We start from the raw sequence: 14,871 nt of genomic DNA on the forward strand, positions 1-14,871 counted from the left end.
TGCAATATGTAAATAGAAATTAGATGCTATTTATACTTTATTTTGGAAGATATATACTAGTTGTACCTCTTGTTGTACATTAACATGGTGCAATAATAACAGAGACTATGAGACTATTTTCAGACTATGGTTTCAAGAAACAAAACAAAAAAAGTAAAATTAAGTTTGTTAGGCTTTAAATTATACAGGTTTAAAAAACTTCTGACCAATACATTTCTGTCTTCAGTTTTTCTTTCTTTATTCCTTTGGCCCAATGTTTAGTCCATGCGTGCTGACACATTGATCCATTGTGTTCATGTGGGAAAAAACAATTTGAATCTGGCTTGCAACATTTCCTGATGCCATCCATCTTTGCCATCATTTCCTGTCCTATCTCTCACTGCTCGTACATATAAAAGTAGCAAAGAGGCCAATACACTGAGATGAAGACTTTAAGACAGCTGAGACCATATACAGTATGTACATCACAGCTTCAGCTCCAAATATATACACAAAGCTCTGTAAGATGTTCTATATTAACATAAACCTTTTAATGAATGTTGCATCTCTATGCGACTGCTGTCCACACACAGATGAGTTAGTTTAGAAATGACCTTATCCATCAGCTCTCAAACACGTCAGGAATATTTAACAAGGTTTCACAGACAGTCTCAAAGAGCTGTATGTTTTTTATGAACCTGCGGACTCCAGCGGTGAAAGGATCATCGCATGAAAGTCTATGCGAATGAAATGAGTGCAAGTAAGTGTGAAAATATACTGCGGCGGGCACCTCGGCGGACCCCTCTATTAATCAAGCTGTCTGCGCTCTGTTTGGAAAGTAATCTTGTCCGAGGAGCAGAGGAAAACGCAGCAGTAAGTGGCGGTTGGTCGCACTTTGAAGCAGCCGCTTTACTAAGGTCCCAAAGCGGATGGAGGCCAAACTGTAAAAACAAGAGAGACTGAGCGCTCGCCCTCTGGTTACCCTCCTCACGCTTACACGGGTCCAGCCTACCTAAAGCCAAAAGTATGCTTCCCTTTTCATTTTCTGCATGCAGTCCAATTTTGGTGTCCTGTACAGACTTGTGTGTGAAAAACAACACACCTGTGCAAGTAAATTGAGCGCTTGAAAAGAAAGGTCTACTAGATGGACAAGGTCAGTGGGTCAAAGGTCAAAGGTTTGTATGCTCAACTGTGCACAAGACCTTGACACTTCCTTTGTTTACTTCACTCTTCAGGGTAAGGATGGATTAGAATGGACAACTACTCTTCAAACAGCCATCTTATCAGATAGTGATGTCAGATCATTTTTAGTGCCTTCTTTTAGAGCTTAGTCCCAATTAGTTGACTAGTTAAAATTGGGTATGGGGACTGTCAGAGGACCGCATGGGATCAGAGGAGAAATTGTGTAAAAAATAATTACATTTGACAAATGTTATGTTTATTACTACAACTACTACTACTTCTATAACTGCTGTCCAATAAAGGTTGTAAAGATTGTTACGGGATCCGCAGGAAGAAAACATCGAAAAACAGAAGGAAAAAATACAAACAAATTGCATTTTTGCCAAATTTAATATTACAAACCTGATTCGAAAAAAGTTGGGACTCTCTACAAATTGTGAATAAAAACAGAATACAATGATGTGTTTTTCCCCCCATATTTTATCCAGAATACAACATACATGACATATCAAATGTTTAACCTGAGAAAATGTATAATTTTAAGGGAAAAATAAGTAGATTTTAAATTCCATGGCATCAACACTTTTCAAAAAAATTGGGACAGGCCCTTATTTACTACTGTATGGCATCCCCTCTTCTTTTTATAACACTCTCCAAACGTCTGTGGACTGAGGAGACAAGTTGCTCAAGTTTAGGAATAGGAATGTTGTCCTATTCTTGTCTAGTACAGGCTTCTAATTGCACAACTGTTTTCGGTCTTCTTTGTCGCATCTTCCTCTTTATTATGCACCAAATGTTTTCTATGGCTGAAAGATCTGGATTTCAGGTTGGCCAATTCAGTACCCGGATCATTCTTCTATGCAGCTGTGATGTTGTAATTGATGCAGTATGTAGTCTGGCATTGTCTTGTTGGAAAATGCAAGGTCTTCCCTGAAAGAGACAATGTCTGGATGGGAGCATATGTTGTTCTACAACTTGGAAATTCCTTTCAGCATTGATGATGCCTTTCCAGATGTGTAAGCTTTCCATGCCACACGCACACTCATGCAGCTCCATACCATCAGAGATGCAGGCTTCTGAATGAAGTGCTGATAACAACTTGGATTGTCCTTGTCCTCTTTAGTCCGGATGACAAGGCATCCCAGTTTTCCAAAAAGAACTTTAAATTTGTATTTGTATGACCACAGATCAGTTTTCTACTTTGTCACAGTCCATTTTAAATAAGCCTTGGCCCAGAGAAAATGCCTGCGTTTCTGGATCATGTTTAGATATGGCTTCTTTTTTGACCTATAGAGTTTTAGCCGGCAACGGTGAATGGCACGGTGGATAGTGTTCACCGACAATGTTTTTTGGAAGGATCCTAAAACCATGTTGTGATATCCATTACAGAAGCATTCCTGTATTACAGTAGTGTATCCTGTAGTGCTGTCTAAGGGCCTTGTGTGTGTGTGTGTGTATATATATATATATATATATATATACACAGTGGGGATAATAAGTATTTGAACACCTGTATATCAGCTAGAATTCTGACCCTTAAAGACATGTTAGTCTGCCTTTAAAATGTCCACCCCCACTCCATTTATTATCCTAAATTAAATGCACCTGTTTGAGGTCATTAGCTGCATAAAGACACCTGTCAACCCCATACAATTAGTAAAAATCCAACTACTAACATGGCCAAGACCAAAGAGCTGTCCAAAGACACTAGAGACAAAATTGTACACCTTCACAAGTCTGGAAAGGGCTACGGGGAAATTGCCAAGCAGCTTAGTGAAAAAAGGTCCACTGTTGTAGCAATCATTAGAGAATGGAAGAAGCTAAACATGACTGTCAATCTCCCTCAGACTGGGGCTCCATGCAAGATCTCACCTTCTGGGGTCTCAATGATTCTAAGAAAGGTGAGAAATCAGGGCCCCGGTCATGGCCAGAGCTGGGACCAGTTTCCAAGGTTACTGTTGGTAATACACTAAGACAACATGGTTTGAATGGTTTGGTTGTTCCCCTGCTTAAACCAGCACATGTCCAGGCCCGTCTTAAGTTTGCCAATGACCATTTGGATGATCACCATCCCTACTGTAAAGCATGGGGGTGGTAGCATCATGCTTTGGAGGTGTTTTTCTGCACATGGGACAGGGCGACCGCACTGTATTAAGGAGAGGATGACCGGGGCCATGTGAGATTTTTTTTTGAGAGATCATTTGCGAGATTTTGGGGAACAACCTCCTTCCCTTAGTTACACCATTGAAGATGGATCGAGGCTGGATCTTCCAACATGACAATGACCCGAAGCACACAGCCAGGATAACCAAGGAGTGGCTCTGTAAGAAGCATATTAAGGTTCTGGCGTGGCCTAGCCAGTCTCCAGACCTAAACCCAATAGAGAATCTTTGGAGGGAGATCAAACTCTGTCTTTCTCAGCGACAGGCCTGAAACCTGACTGCTCATCCAGAGTGTTGGGTCATGCGTCTCTCAACTTTCTCTTCACAATATTCCACAGGTTCACTATTGGGTTCAGGTCAGGAGAGTTGGCAGACCAACTGAGCACAGTAATACCATGGTCAGTAAACCATTTACCAGTGGTTTTGGCACGGTGAGCAGGTGCCAGGTCAGGCTGAAAAACGAAATTGTCATCTCCATAAAGCTTTTCAGCAGATGGAAGCATGAAGTGCTCCAAAATCTCCTGATAGCTAGCTGCATTGACCCTGCCCTTGATAAAACACAGTGGACCAACACCAGCAGCTGACATGGCACCCCAGACCATCACTGACTGTGGTTACTTGACACTGGACTTCAGGCATTTTGGCATTTACTTCTCCCCAGTCTTCCTTCAGGCTCTGGCACCTTAATTTCTGAAGGACATGCAAAATTTGAGCAACAGTCCAGTGCTGCTTCTCTGTAGCCCAGGTCAGGCGCTTCTGCTGCTGTTTCTGGTTCAAAAGTGGCTTGACCTGGGGAATACGGCACCTGTTGCACATTTCCTGCAAACGCCTGTGAACGGTGGCTCTGGATGTTTCTACTCCAGACTCAGTCCACTGCTTCCGCTGGTCCCCCAAGGTCTGGAATCGGTCCTTCTCCACAATCTTCCTCAGGGTCCGGTCACCTCTTCACGTTGTGCAGCGTTTTTTGCCACACTTTTTCCTTCCCACAGACTTCCCACTGAGGTGCCTTGATACAGCACTCTGGGAACAGCCTATTCGTTCAGAAATTTCTTTCTGTGTCCTACCCTCTCGCTTGAGGGTGTCAATGATGGCCTTCTGGACAGGGTCGTGTCGGCAGTCTTACCCAGGATTGCGGTTTTGAGTAATGAACAAGACTGGAAGTTTTTAAAAGCCTCAGGAAAGGCCTGTAAAGCCTCTTTTTTGCAGGTGTTTAGAGTTAATTAGTTGATTCAGTTGATTAGGTTAATAGCTCGTTTAGAGAACCTTGTTATGATATGCTAATTTCATAAGGGAATTTTGGGTTTTCATGAGCTGTATGCCAAAATGATCAGTATTAAAACAATAAAAGACCTGAAATATTTCAGTTGGTGTGCAATGAATCTAATATTTTAAAAAAGTTTAATTTTTATCATTACATTATGGAAAATAATGAACTTTATCACAATATGCAATTTTTTTGAGAAGGACGTGTATATATATATATATATATATATATATATATATATATATATATATATATATATATATATATATATATATATATATATATAAATTTATTTTTGAGTATAAATTAAAATATAAGGTTTCCTTGATATTTTAGAAAAGGGGGTCCCTCGTCATTATAATTGGGATTACAGGGCATCAACAATTTTGAAAACCTCTGGACTAGTTAACTTAGAAAATACTGTATGTCATTTTGCACGTCAGTTTTTTCAGAGTAGCTTTCAATTGTGGACTGTTGAGTGTGACTGGCGCCAACTGTACCTGCTGATGCTAAAATCTGGCCTCTACATCACATTAATATTAAATCTTATTTTAGGGCCAGTCATAATATTAGATGTTGTTTTGAGCAGAGCCATCACTGGTGATTGTGTAGGCGTGTGTGTGGGGTCTCTGTGTTAAAAACACGTGCTGTTGCAGCTCTAATTCAAATTATGGCAAGGTTATTACTGGCACTTAACTGCGGCGAGGAAGACATTGCTTAGAAGCTAATAGGCAGTGGATTGTTAAGAGACCTTGTCCTTGAGTTGATCTTCTCTCAGTCGTTCCAGCTCCTCGGCCTTTACACAATCCTGCACCAAGAGAGAGGAAGAGATGAAGAAAACAGAGAGGTGTTGAGGGATGAATGCTCAAGAGCAAAGACAAAAGAAAGTAAAGAAAATGCACAGAGTGTGTCCTAGAGAAGATGATATATCTGATCTCTGTTGCATAGGTAAACTACAGGAGAATGTAACAATGGCTTTTTGTTGTATTTTATTCTCTTCCATTCTTCTTTTGTAGGTAAAAACTCATGCAAGGTCTCTTGCAAGCCGTGGGTGTTAAACAAATTCTAAAACACATTTTACATTTATTTTCTGGCCATTATTTTTATATTTTATATAAAACAAAGTGCATATCCTGTGTTGTGATGATTCATTTAGCAGGTAACTAAGAATACAACATGAAAACTAAGATACACAATGAAGCAATAAAATGTGACAAAATGAAAGGCCATCATAGGGTCCACAACAAACTAATACAAAACACAATATATTAGAAAGGTATCATAAATTACTTTTAAAAGTGTCATGAACTGGCTTTTTTGTTTTTTTTATACTGTTGTCTGAGGTTTACTTATGACGTTTGCATGGTTTTTACATCCAAAAACATCATAACTAATAAGTAATAGGCTATTTATTGGTTTTGAGGGCTCTTCTGAACGCTGGGTTTTGATGGGCGTGCACTGTAGACTTAAACGCCCACGGCTGATTGGATAAGATTTGCATATTTAATGAGCCTCTGTTCCCCTAACAGTTCACATGAGGGAGGGACTGTTTTGAAAGTGGCCAGAATAATGATCTGACAGGGCGCAGTCTCAAAACGTCTTTATCAAACATGCACTATGATTTATTTCTCATCCACTCATGATTGATTATTTTTATTATTATTTGGCCTGCCCAATCGGTCTTCAAACACAACGGAAATCAAGAAATGAATGTTATTTCACTACTTAAGATTTACCGACCTGCCGCTGGCTTAAGTTTAGGTAGCCCGTCTGTAAAACACACAGCCCTGGGAAGTTGGGCTCTGCAAGCCCTGAGAGTCTGAACCTGAATCGCAATGAACCAACAAATAAGGGATTCTCCAGCCTGTGACAGCATGCTGGTATGCTCTGTTAGACACGTCGCCTACACATAATCAATACGATCAGTAACAATGCAATACTATTGCATATAAAAATCATATTTTACTCACATAAGTGTGCTGCACCATTCCTGTTGGATCAAATATAGTCGGCACAGCATTTTGTTTTAATCTCAATATTTCACGATACCGATTATCTTGCTATCTTTTATTGCTCCGTAACACGATCACTTTAGCTCTGTGAACCGGTGGACGAGGCTACAGAAGCAGCGTACACATTTATCTATAGAGGCTGCGTTTCACCCTTCCAATACATCATTTATTTGAGAGCCTCATTTTCTGAGCCTGGTGTCTAAAAGCAATTTCTTTGACTAACAAGGAAGTTTTCAGCTCCGAAACTTACAGGATATTCTTATATTACCATGACCTTTTATATATCAAAAGCGGGGAAAGTTGATTTCTCAATTCATCACCCCTTTAACAAGAGATTACCACTGTTAATATAACTGACAGGCACAAAAAAAAAAAAAAAAAAAAAAAGTACAGCAGACAAAAAAAGAAAAAACAAACAGAAAACAAAAAAATGAATTTGTCAATCAAATATTTAGACAAGCAAACCATCCCAATTTGAGGTAAAGATGTATGAGTTCACTGTAATGCATAAGGTTTCCTGTAAAAATTCAGTGTATGAATTGTAGGATTAAAAAATTGATTATAATTGCCCAATGTATATTTTGCATTCTTATCAAAAATCAATGTGTTGTCGTTGTGAATGTAAAATCTGGTGTTTTATTTCTTGTCAATATTCCACAACAATGTAAATAAATAATATGTAAAAAGTATAATTACATGTGTCTTAATTAGCATACTTTTAATTTATTATTATTATTATTATTATTATTATTATTATTATTATTAATAATAATAATAATAATAATAAATGATTTTGTCAGAGAAACAATTTTTATTATTATTTATTTATAATAAATAAAAATCACCACATTTCAGATTAGATGATGAATTACATCATTGTGCAAAAAATCATAATCAAATGAAATGGTAGCACTTCACAACATGGTCATATTTGTTAACATTACTAAATATAATAACTAACATGAGCAATGCCTTTGTTACTTTATTTGTTAATCTATAAATACAACTGTTCATTGTTTGTTCATGTTAGGTCACAGTGTTTAACTAATGTTAACAAATTAAATTTCCGATTTTAATAATGTATTAGTAAATGTTGAAATGAAGAAAAATTTATAAATGCTGAAGAAGTGCAGTTAGCTATTAGTTCATGTTAACTAATGAAACCTTATTGTAAAGTGTTACCAGTTAAATATTAACATCTCGTATACATAATTACTAAATTTGATTATTTCTTTCAATATAATTTATCTATGAGAGAAAGACAACTTCAGACTCGAGATAGTATTGATCGGATTCTAGATGTTACAAAAAGCAAATAGAGAGGGAAAGCTCTCGACAGGTGCTTGAAATGACATTGCGCTTGTGTGTCAAGAACACTTGTAGCATAAAAACAGCCAATCTTTGGCTTGAAGGTCAAACTGAGAAATCAGACAACAAAGTATGATCCCTGAGCTTCCTCTCAACCGGCGTAATGACAATACACCCGCAACCAAGCAGCAGATGTTCAGAGCCCAGGAGAACTGAGGTGGAGAACGCAAATAATAAAGCGACGTGTCAATGTGGCAAACTGTTCTATTTGATCTCTCTGCGCAGAACACTGTTTTCTGAGCTTTGAGCACTATCAAGGGTACGAGGGCACAGCAAGAGTCTCAAGGATATCAGAGACCCAGCAGTCCCAACCTTCTGGGACCCTTTTCCTTTGAAAAAGAAATAAAAAAATACCAAAGAAAGTATGGACAGCAAGTGAACGGCGGCCGGAGGTACATTCACGAGTAAAAGTGCATGTGAGCGCACAGGAGGCTATTAAGAAGGAGTTTGCTGACCTCTCTCTCCTTTTCAAGCAGTGCCAGCGTCTTGTCAACCTCTCTTTGGAGTTCATCAATCTGCAGCACTTTCAGACGATGCTCCTCTTCCTACACACACACACACACACACACACACACACACACACACACACACACACACACACACACACACACACACACACACACACACACACACACACACACACACACACACGAAGAAAGGCAAACGATGGTGAGACGCACAGGGAGGAAAGGCTTCGTTAAAAGTGTCAAGTGGAGGCCTTTGCATAATGCATATCACACCTTTGAGATGATCCATTAGCAGGTTGTGGTGTGTGAGCCGCTAAATAAGCTGACTTGACTCCATAGAAAAGACACAATATCCTTCCTTCCTTTCTTTACGAGTGGACAGAGGATGAACAATCAAAGCCCGGTGGATTTAGATTAGCCCCAGTCATGAGGGGACCTTTAACCCCCGCCCCCATCTGTTCCTTCTACCCAGACATTGATTTATAATTTTAATATCTCTAATTTGCACCGCAGCGGCGCTTTCCAAATGTCATTTTCCAATTTGTGTCAAACCGCGTGACAATTTTTCTTAATACGGCTTATGACAATCTCAGCGGCAGGGCGGATATGCAATTCAGATGGAGTGTCGTACAGGCACGGACGTGGCCGCGTTGGCCTGTTTGTGTGTTTATCATTATCAACGGCTCGACGTTTTGGGAGGGGGTCGCAGACTAGGAAGCAGCCTGTTTACGGCAGAGGAAAAATTGGGTTTGCTGAGCAAAACGGCTGCAGGGGACGAAAATAATATTCTGCCGTAAATCTGGTAATTACGTCTACTGTAATAAGAGTTACGATGGCGGTAATCGTAATCTATTAAAATATGCATCAACATTAAGAGCTGCGAATGGAATGTGGGATGGTCTCGTGGTCGTTATATGAATATTTATGATAATTAAAACAAGGCCTCCGCCTTTTGAGCAGCACAAACCATTTTTACTGACTTTGATGATGCATTTCTACAGTTATTAACATAGTAAATCTAGCAACTTTTTATTTTTATTTTAAATGTTTAAAAATGTACATATATAATACTGTATATATACTGTATTTGTGTTTCCTTATTGGTGTTATATTACAGAAAACTAGTTAATGCTGCTGTGTGAGTGTTTCCAATACATGGGAGTAACAGCAAATTTGACATCTTTCTCTTTCCTGACAACTACAATCAGTCTCTCAATATTTTTGACTTTCTTGTAAAAGTCATAGAAGCACTATCATGGATTTTTTGTTGACTATTGGAGCAAATGGGAATGCAAGTTCGTAGTTTCCATTCACCGCTATAGAAGTTCACCCACCTATTATAACTAAGGGCAAGATTTACTAAACAGGGTGAGAGAGAGCAATTCCCTCCAAAAAATTATAGGAGTGGAAAGTTGAGTGTGTGATCTACTGACGATGAGCAAATGAAAGAACACAGACACAGCCGGATAATTTTCATAATGACCAACACAATCTACCAAAAGCAGCGCACATTAGCCTCTGTTTTACGACATGCTTTTTTGGGCTGTAAATAACGGTGCACACACCAGTGAATTGACGAGTGCAATACCTTAATAAATCACCTTGCATGATTCATTTAAATACTCTTCTCCCATAAATGATGCGTCTGTAAGGGAAACTCCAACAATTGCATATGCAAAAAGGTCAGCCGCAAAAATAATATCAAAAACCAGAAAACTATGATGGTTCTGAGAACACTGGAAATGTGGAAAGTGTACATTGCAGTGTGAGAGCGTTGTGGGCTATATGTTGTAGTCAGATATATGATGGTGCTACTGCAACACGTATCGCTGCAAATGAGTAAAGCAAGCCAAAGCACATGGCCGTAAATGAAACTTAAAGGGGGGGTGAAACACACAGTCAATCTCATGTCAATCTTGAGTACCTATAGAGTAGTATTGCATCCTTCATATCTCCGAAAAGTCTTTAGTTTTATTATATTTATAAAAGAAATATAGGCTGTACCGAGTCTTTCCGAAAAAAACGAGCGCCTGGAGGCGTATCGAGTGGGCGGAGCTAAAGAATGACAAATGCGCACAAAGCGGTGACGTCCTCAAGCGTGGAGAAGAAAACGCTACCCTAATAAACCATGGCTATCAATTAGATTCAACTAATACAGATATGATCCAGAATCAGATCCGGAGGCTGAAATAAACTGAACAGGAGAAACAGCAACAGCAGGATGTCCGTCTCTGTGGTATGTAGTGTATTTAGTGGCCTGTCAACATTTGTGTTAGCCTAGAAATCTAGACGCACCCTAGCGGCAGCAAATTTAATTTGCCTGCAAGTGTGGTCTAGCAACTCTCAATTCCTATCTGAGCTGTATTCCTCAGAATCTGGACGGCCCAATCACATCGTGTAGGTAGACTATAGAGTCGGCGGGCGAGGCCATAATGACGACAGCCGAGTTGCGTTTGCGTGCTTCTAGTAACACAGTCTTCTAGTAAACACAGAAACTGGCGAACGGCGGCGGTCTTTCGAATCAGCTCTGCCCGCGCCTCCGGAAGACTTGGAGTTAAGCTTTCCTCTGAGAAAAGAACAAAGAGCGGCACTGAAGTCATTCTTAAAAAGGGAAGATGTGTTCGGAGTTTAGCCGACCGGATACGGCGAATGTTTAATCAGTCAGCGAGCTCCCCTTCACCGTCGTTGCTCCGGTTGGTGTACCGCTATCCTATCGCGTGCAGAGGGAGTTTGAAAGACAACCGTTTATCCCGCCCCTCGGACTGTCTATGGTGAGTTTCCAGACCAAACATCTTGATGTGGGTCTGGCTTGTCAGGCTACATTTGTGTGTCTTTACTCGCAGTTTATGAGGACATGATTCGGTTTATGGACTATTGTATGTGACTAAACCTTAGCAGTAGCAAGCAAAACGGTTTTGCACGTCAGACTAGTGTAACGTTATACAGAGAACAACAATGGAGTAACCGTTAGCGCATTTGAATGACGAAGCACGCGATCGTGTCGTTTACTGATGTTTACTCACGCGACGATAGCCGACAGCAGAGACATTTGAAGCAGTTTTACTCACCGGATGCTTCCAAAGCAGGACCGAACCTTTATCGCTGGGACCGCTCCGTCAAAAACACACTTCTTTGGTATGATTTGGTGAAGTCCTGTGACAGCAGTGGCGTGGAAATCCACTTTGAGACGCAACTGAAACGATGTTGTGAAGCTTCCCGTCATTTCTGCGTTCAAATCGGTTCAAATGCAGCGCTGCCTTCCCAGAATGCTGTGCTGAAGCGTTGAAGTCGCTTGATGTCACCCATAGGAATAAAGTGGAGCGCGGCGCGAAACATTAGTGTGTTCACGGACGAGTGGATCTTCAGCTGTGCGAGTGTTTATGGGCGGCGTGCATTTCCTCTCTCGCTCTAGTCACGTGTGCGCGCACCCTACCGGGAGAAGAGCCCGTACGGCCCATACAAGGACCTTCTGATCTATCGACGTCAAGCCGACCCTTACTCGAAAAAAAACTCTCAGAAACTTGTGAGAAACCGGAAGGAGTATTTTTAACACAGAAATACTCCATCAAACATCCAACATTAGTTTTTGAAACTTTGTCTATGTTTAGGATGGGAATCCAAGTCTTTAACAGTGTAAAAAGCTCAGTATGCATGAAACCCCTTTAAGTCTTAGATGCTCAAAAACACAATCATCTTCAATAAAAATGAATGAGACTTAGGCCGGGGACAAACTGCAAGCATGCCGTGAGCGTCTTGGTTATGTGGCGTGTCCGTTTTTATTTCGGCTCCCATGTTAACCGGTTAGAGCTTGCACACTGCCTGCATGACATGCGTGGCTCAGGCCTGTCAGTTCAGTTCACATGAGAGCGGAAAAAGTGAGGGAGAAGTGTCTTGCGTACTTAGGGTATGTTTCTGTTAGACACGTACACATAAGTAAACAAATCTATAACAATGCAGTACTATTACATATAAAAACACGTTTTACTCACATAAGTGTGTTGCACCATTCCTGTCGGATCCAAATCCAGCATCGACCGGAGATTTGTTTACAAACAATCCCGCAGTGAAATGAAGTGAACACCACTGTCTTCCCTATGTGAGCCGGAACTTCATTAAAAATAAAGTTCAACCACATATTCCTAATATTAGGATCAGAAAGAAGCTTATGCAGCGACTGTGCTCTTCAACAACCAGGAACAGCACAATATCTTAATCTCCCTCTGCATATTATTGTTGTTGACCAGCTAGCACGAGCCCTCCATGAGTCGGTGGGCGGGGCTACTGGATTAGACGCGCTGTAGATTCTGTAGAGGCGGTGTTTTGTCGTGCGGTGACGTAAGTATGAAGCACAGGACCGTTTGCTGAGCCTGGTGTCTATAAAAGCTTTTCTTTGACTAACAAGAAAGTTTTTAGCTCTGAAACTTAGAGGATATTCTTATATTACCATGACCTTTTCATATAACAAAAGCTCAAGGGAAAGTTGATTTCTCAATTCATCACCCCTTTAATAAATGAAATTTTCATGTTTGAAAGTCTGTAGGTTAACAAAAATGCAGATATAGGCCTAATTGTAATAATAAAACACAACATTGATTTTGAAATATTAAACATAATACAGAACAAAATATTCTGTAGCCTATTTTGCTGTCAATACCATAGATATGTATGGTCAATAGGCTACCGATGTTGTCTTTGCTGTATCAATAGGCAATTTATTTAACATGGGCTTGAACATGAGCATGTACATGAATAGCAGCAGCAGCGCCGCGTCAGACACGCTTCTGGTGTGCAAAGACAGAGAAAACGCCAGGCAGCCACCCCGCGACTGACACATAACAGAAACGCTAAGCTCACACCACGCTTGTAGTGTGTCTCCGGCCTTATGCAACAGGTAGTTATGGGAACTAGCCACCAGGGCTAAATGTTCCCCTAGGGTAGCATTAGCTTTTTGCATGTATATGTCTTGTAACTTTTTTTAACTCTTCTAAAAATGGCAGGTGCTGTTTTGTATGGCAGCCAGTCGACCAGTCGACAAACTTTTACATCACTGGTAGTTCCTAATGTGCTGGGTTAGACCCTACTCTGAAGTAGGAGCTAATTTAGTTCCTTCAAAAGTTCTTCTAGAACTAAATTAGTTTCCAGTTCCTGTTGTGCAAACATGCAAAAAAGTGTTTTTTTCCACCGTTCGTTTTTGGAACTATGAACAGATTCCTCCAGTGCAAAAGTCCCTATTATCTGGGCATAAAGATTTGGTGGTAATACCCTGATGGTGGCGCTGTGGAGCTCCTCTCTGACGCTGTTGAGCTGCTCCTGAAGGGAAGATCTCTCTTTCTGCCACACCTTCTCTCTCGCCATCAGCTCCTCTTGTGCCCTCTGGAGCCCACATGATTCCTGGAGTTAGACACACACACACAAACACACATTATGGGTCATTCAAATGTTAGCACAAAAGCATAAAAAACAGATTGACCCCTCGTTTTGATCAAATTCACACCTCATGGCAGTGTTCCACATACAGTAAAGACCATCAGTAGTGCAGTTCACATCTACTGACCTCTACCTTCAGCCTTCATGTGGCTATTGACCCACGCTGAGTGGCGTTCTGAGTCTTGCTTCTCGGTCAAAAAAATAAATAAAAAACTTAAAAAAATAAAAGGAACAAGTTGTCGGAAATGAAATTTCAATTCATCCAGTCCCTTTATACACTGGTGCAAGAGCTGGCGAGGAGAGCAGGGGGATCAATAGTGTTTAGACAGCAGAGCAGATTTTCTAAGAGCCGAATCAATAGGAAGGAGAGAGGGAAAAATACCTTGGCTTTTCTTTGGGTGTTGCAGTAAATACGAACAAATCAGTGGCCTCAGGCTAAATGGATTGACCAGCCGTTTCCGACTCCTGTGCTGTAAATAAAGATCTATTGGGAAAGCTCTGCCCGGGTCCCTGAGAGGGGGGAGAGACGGCCATCGTGCCCAAGCTGTCTCACACACACCTGCACTTAACCTGGTTGAACAAGGCGATCTGACAATCGAAGGAATGTCCTTCTGGCCAAATGTATTAAAGGGATGGTTCACCCAAAAATGAAAATGTGCTATTCATTTACTCACCCTTAGGTCATCCAAACTGTATAGGTGACTATTTCTCTAATCATTAGTAGAAATGACAAGAGGATTTTTAGCTGACATCGTGGTCCTTGGTGATTCGTATAATGCAAGTAAATGGCTACCAGAGAGAGTCATAAACATATACAGGCAAAATAAAATGAATACCTGTGGTTCTGGATGATACATTGAGGTCTCATGAAGCGAAAATGAACATTATTTCCAACATTACCACCTGTAAACCACAGCCTATGCAAACGGTCCGGAATGATTCGCCCACAGTGCCCGCGAAATGTCTTTATCAAACAAACACAATGATTTATCTATCATCCACCTGGAATT

General features: G+C 40.5%; 1 protein-coding gene across 1 annotated transcript in view; it reads right to left on the minus strand.

The window, feature by feature from the left end:
* The window catches only part of LOC137040526 (polyamine-modulated factor 1-binding protein 1), a 319,746-nt gene that overhangs the window by 91,271 nt on the left and 213,604 nt on the right, over window positions 1-14,871 (minus strand). Inside the window, exons 6-8 of the mRNA XM_067416248.1 lie at window positions 13,697-13,825; window positions 8,423-8,512; window positions 5,339-5,395 (exon numbers count right to left, since the gene is read on the minus strand). Coding sequence (XP_067272349.1) covers window positions 5,339-5,395; window positions 8,423-8,512; window positions 13,697-13,825 — 276 coding nt within the window. The remainder of the gene's footprint in view (window positions 1-5,338; window positions 5,396-8,422; window positions 8,513-13,696; window positions 13,826-14,871) is intronic.

The sequence above is a fragment of the Pseudorasbora parva genome, chromosome 1 (genome assembly GCF_024679245.1).
Source record: "Pseudorasbora parva isolate DD20220531a chromosome 1, ASM2467924v1, whole genome shotgun sequence".
NCBI lineage: Eukaryota > Metazoa > Chordata > Actinopteri > Cypriniformes > Gobionidae > Pseudorasbora > Pseudorasbora parva.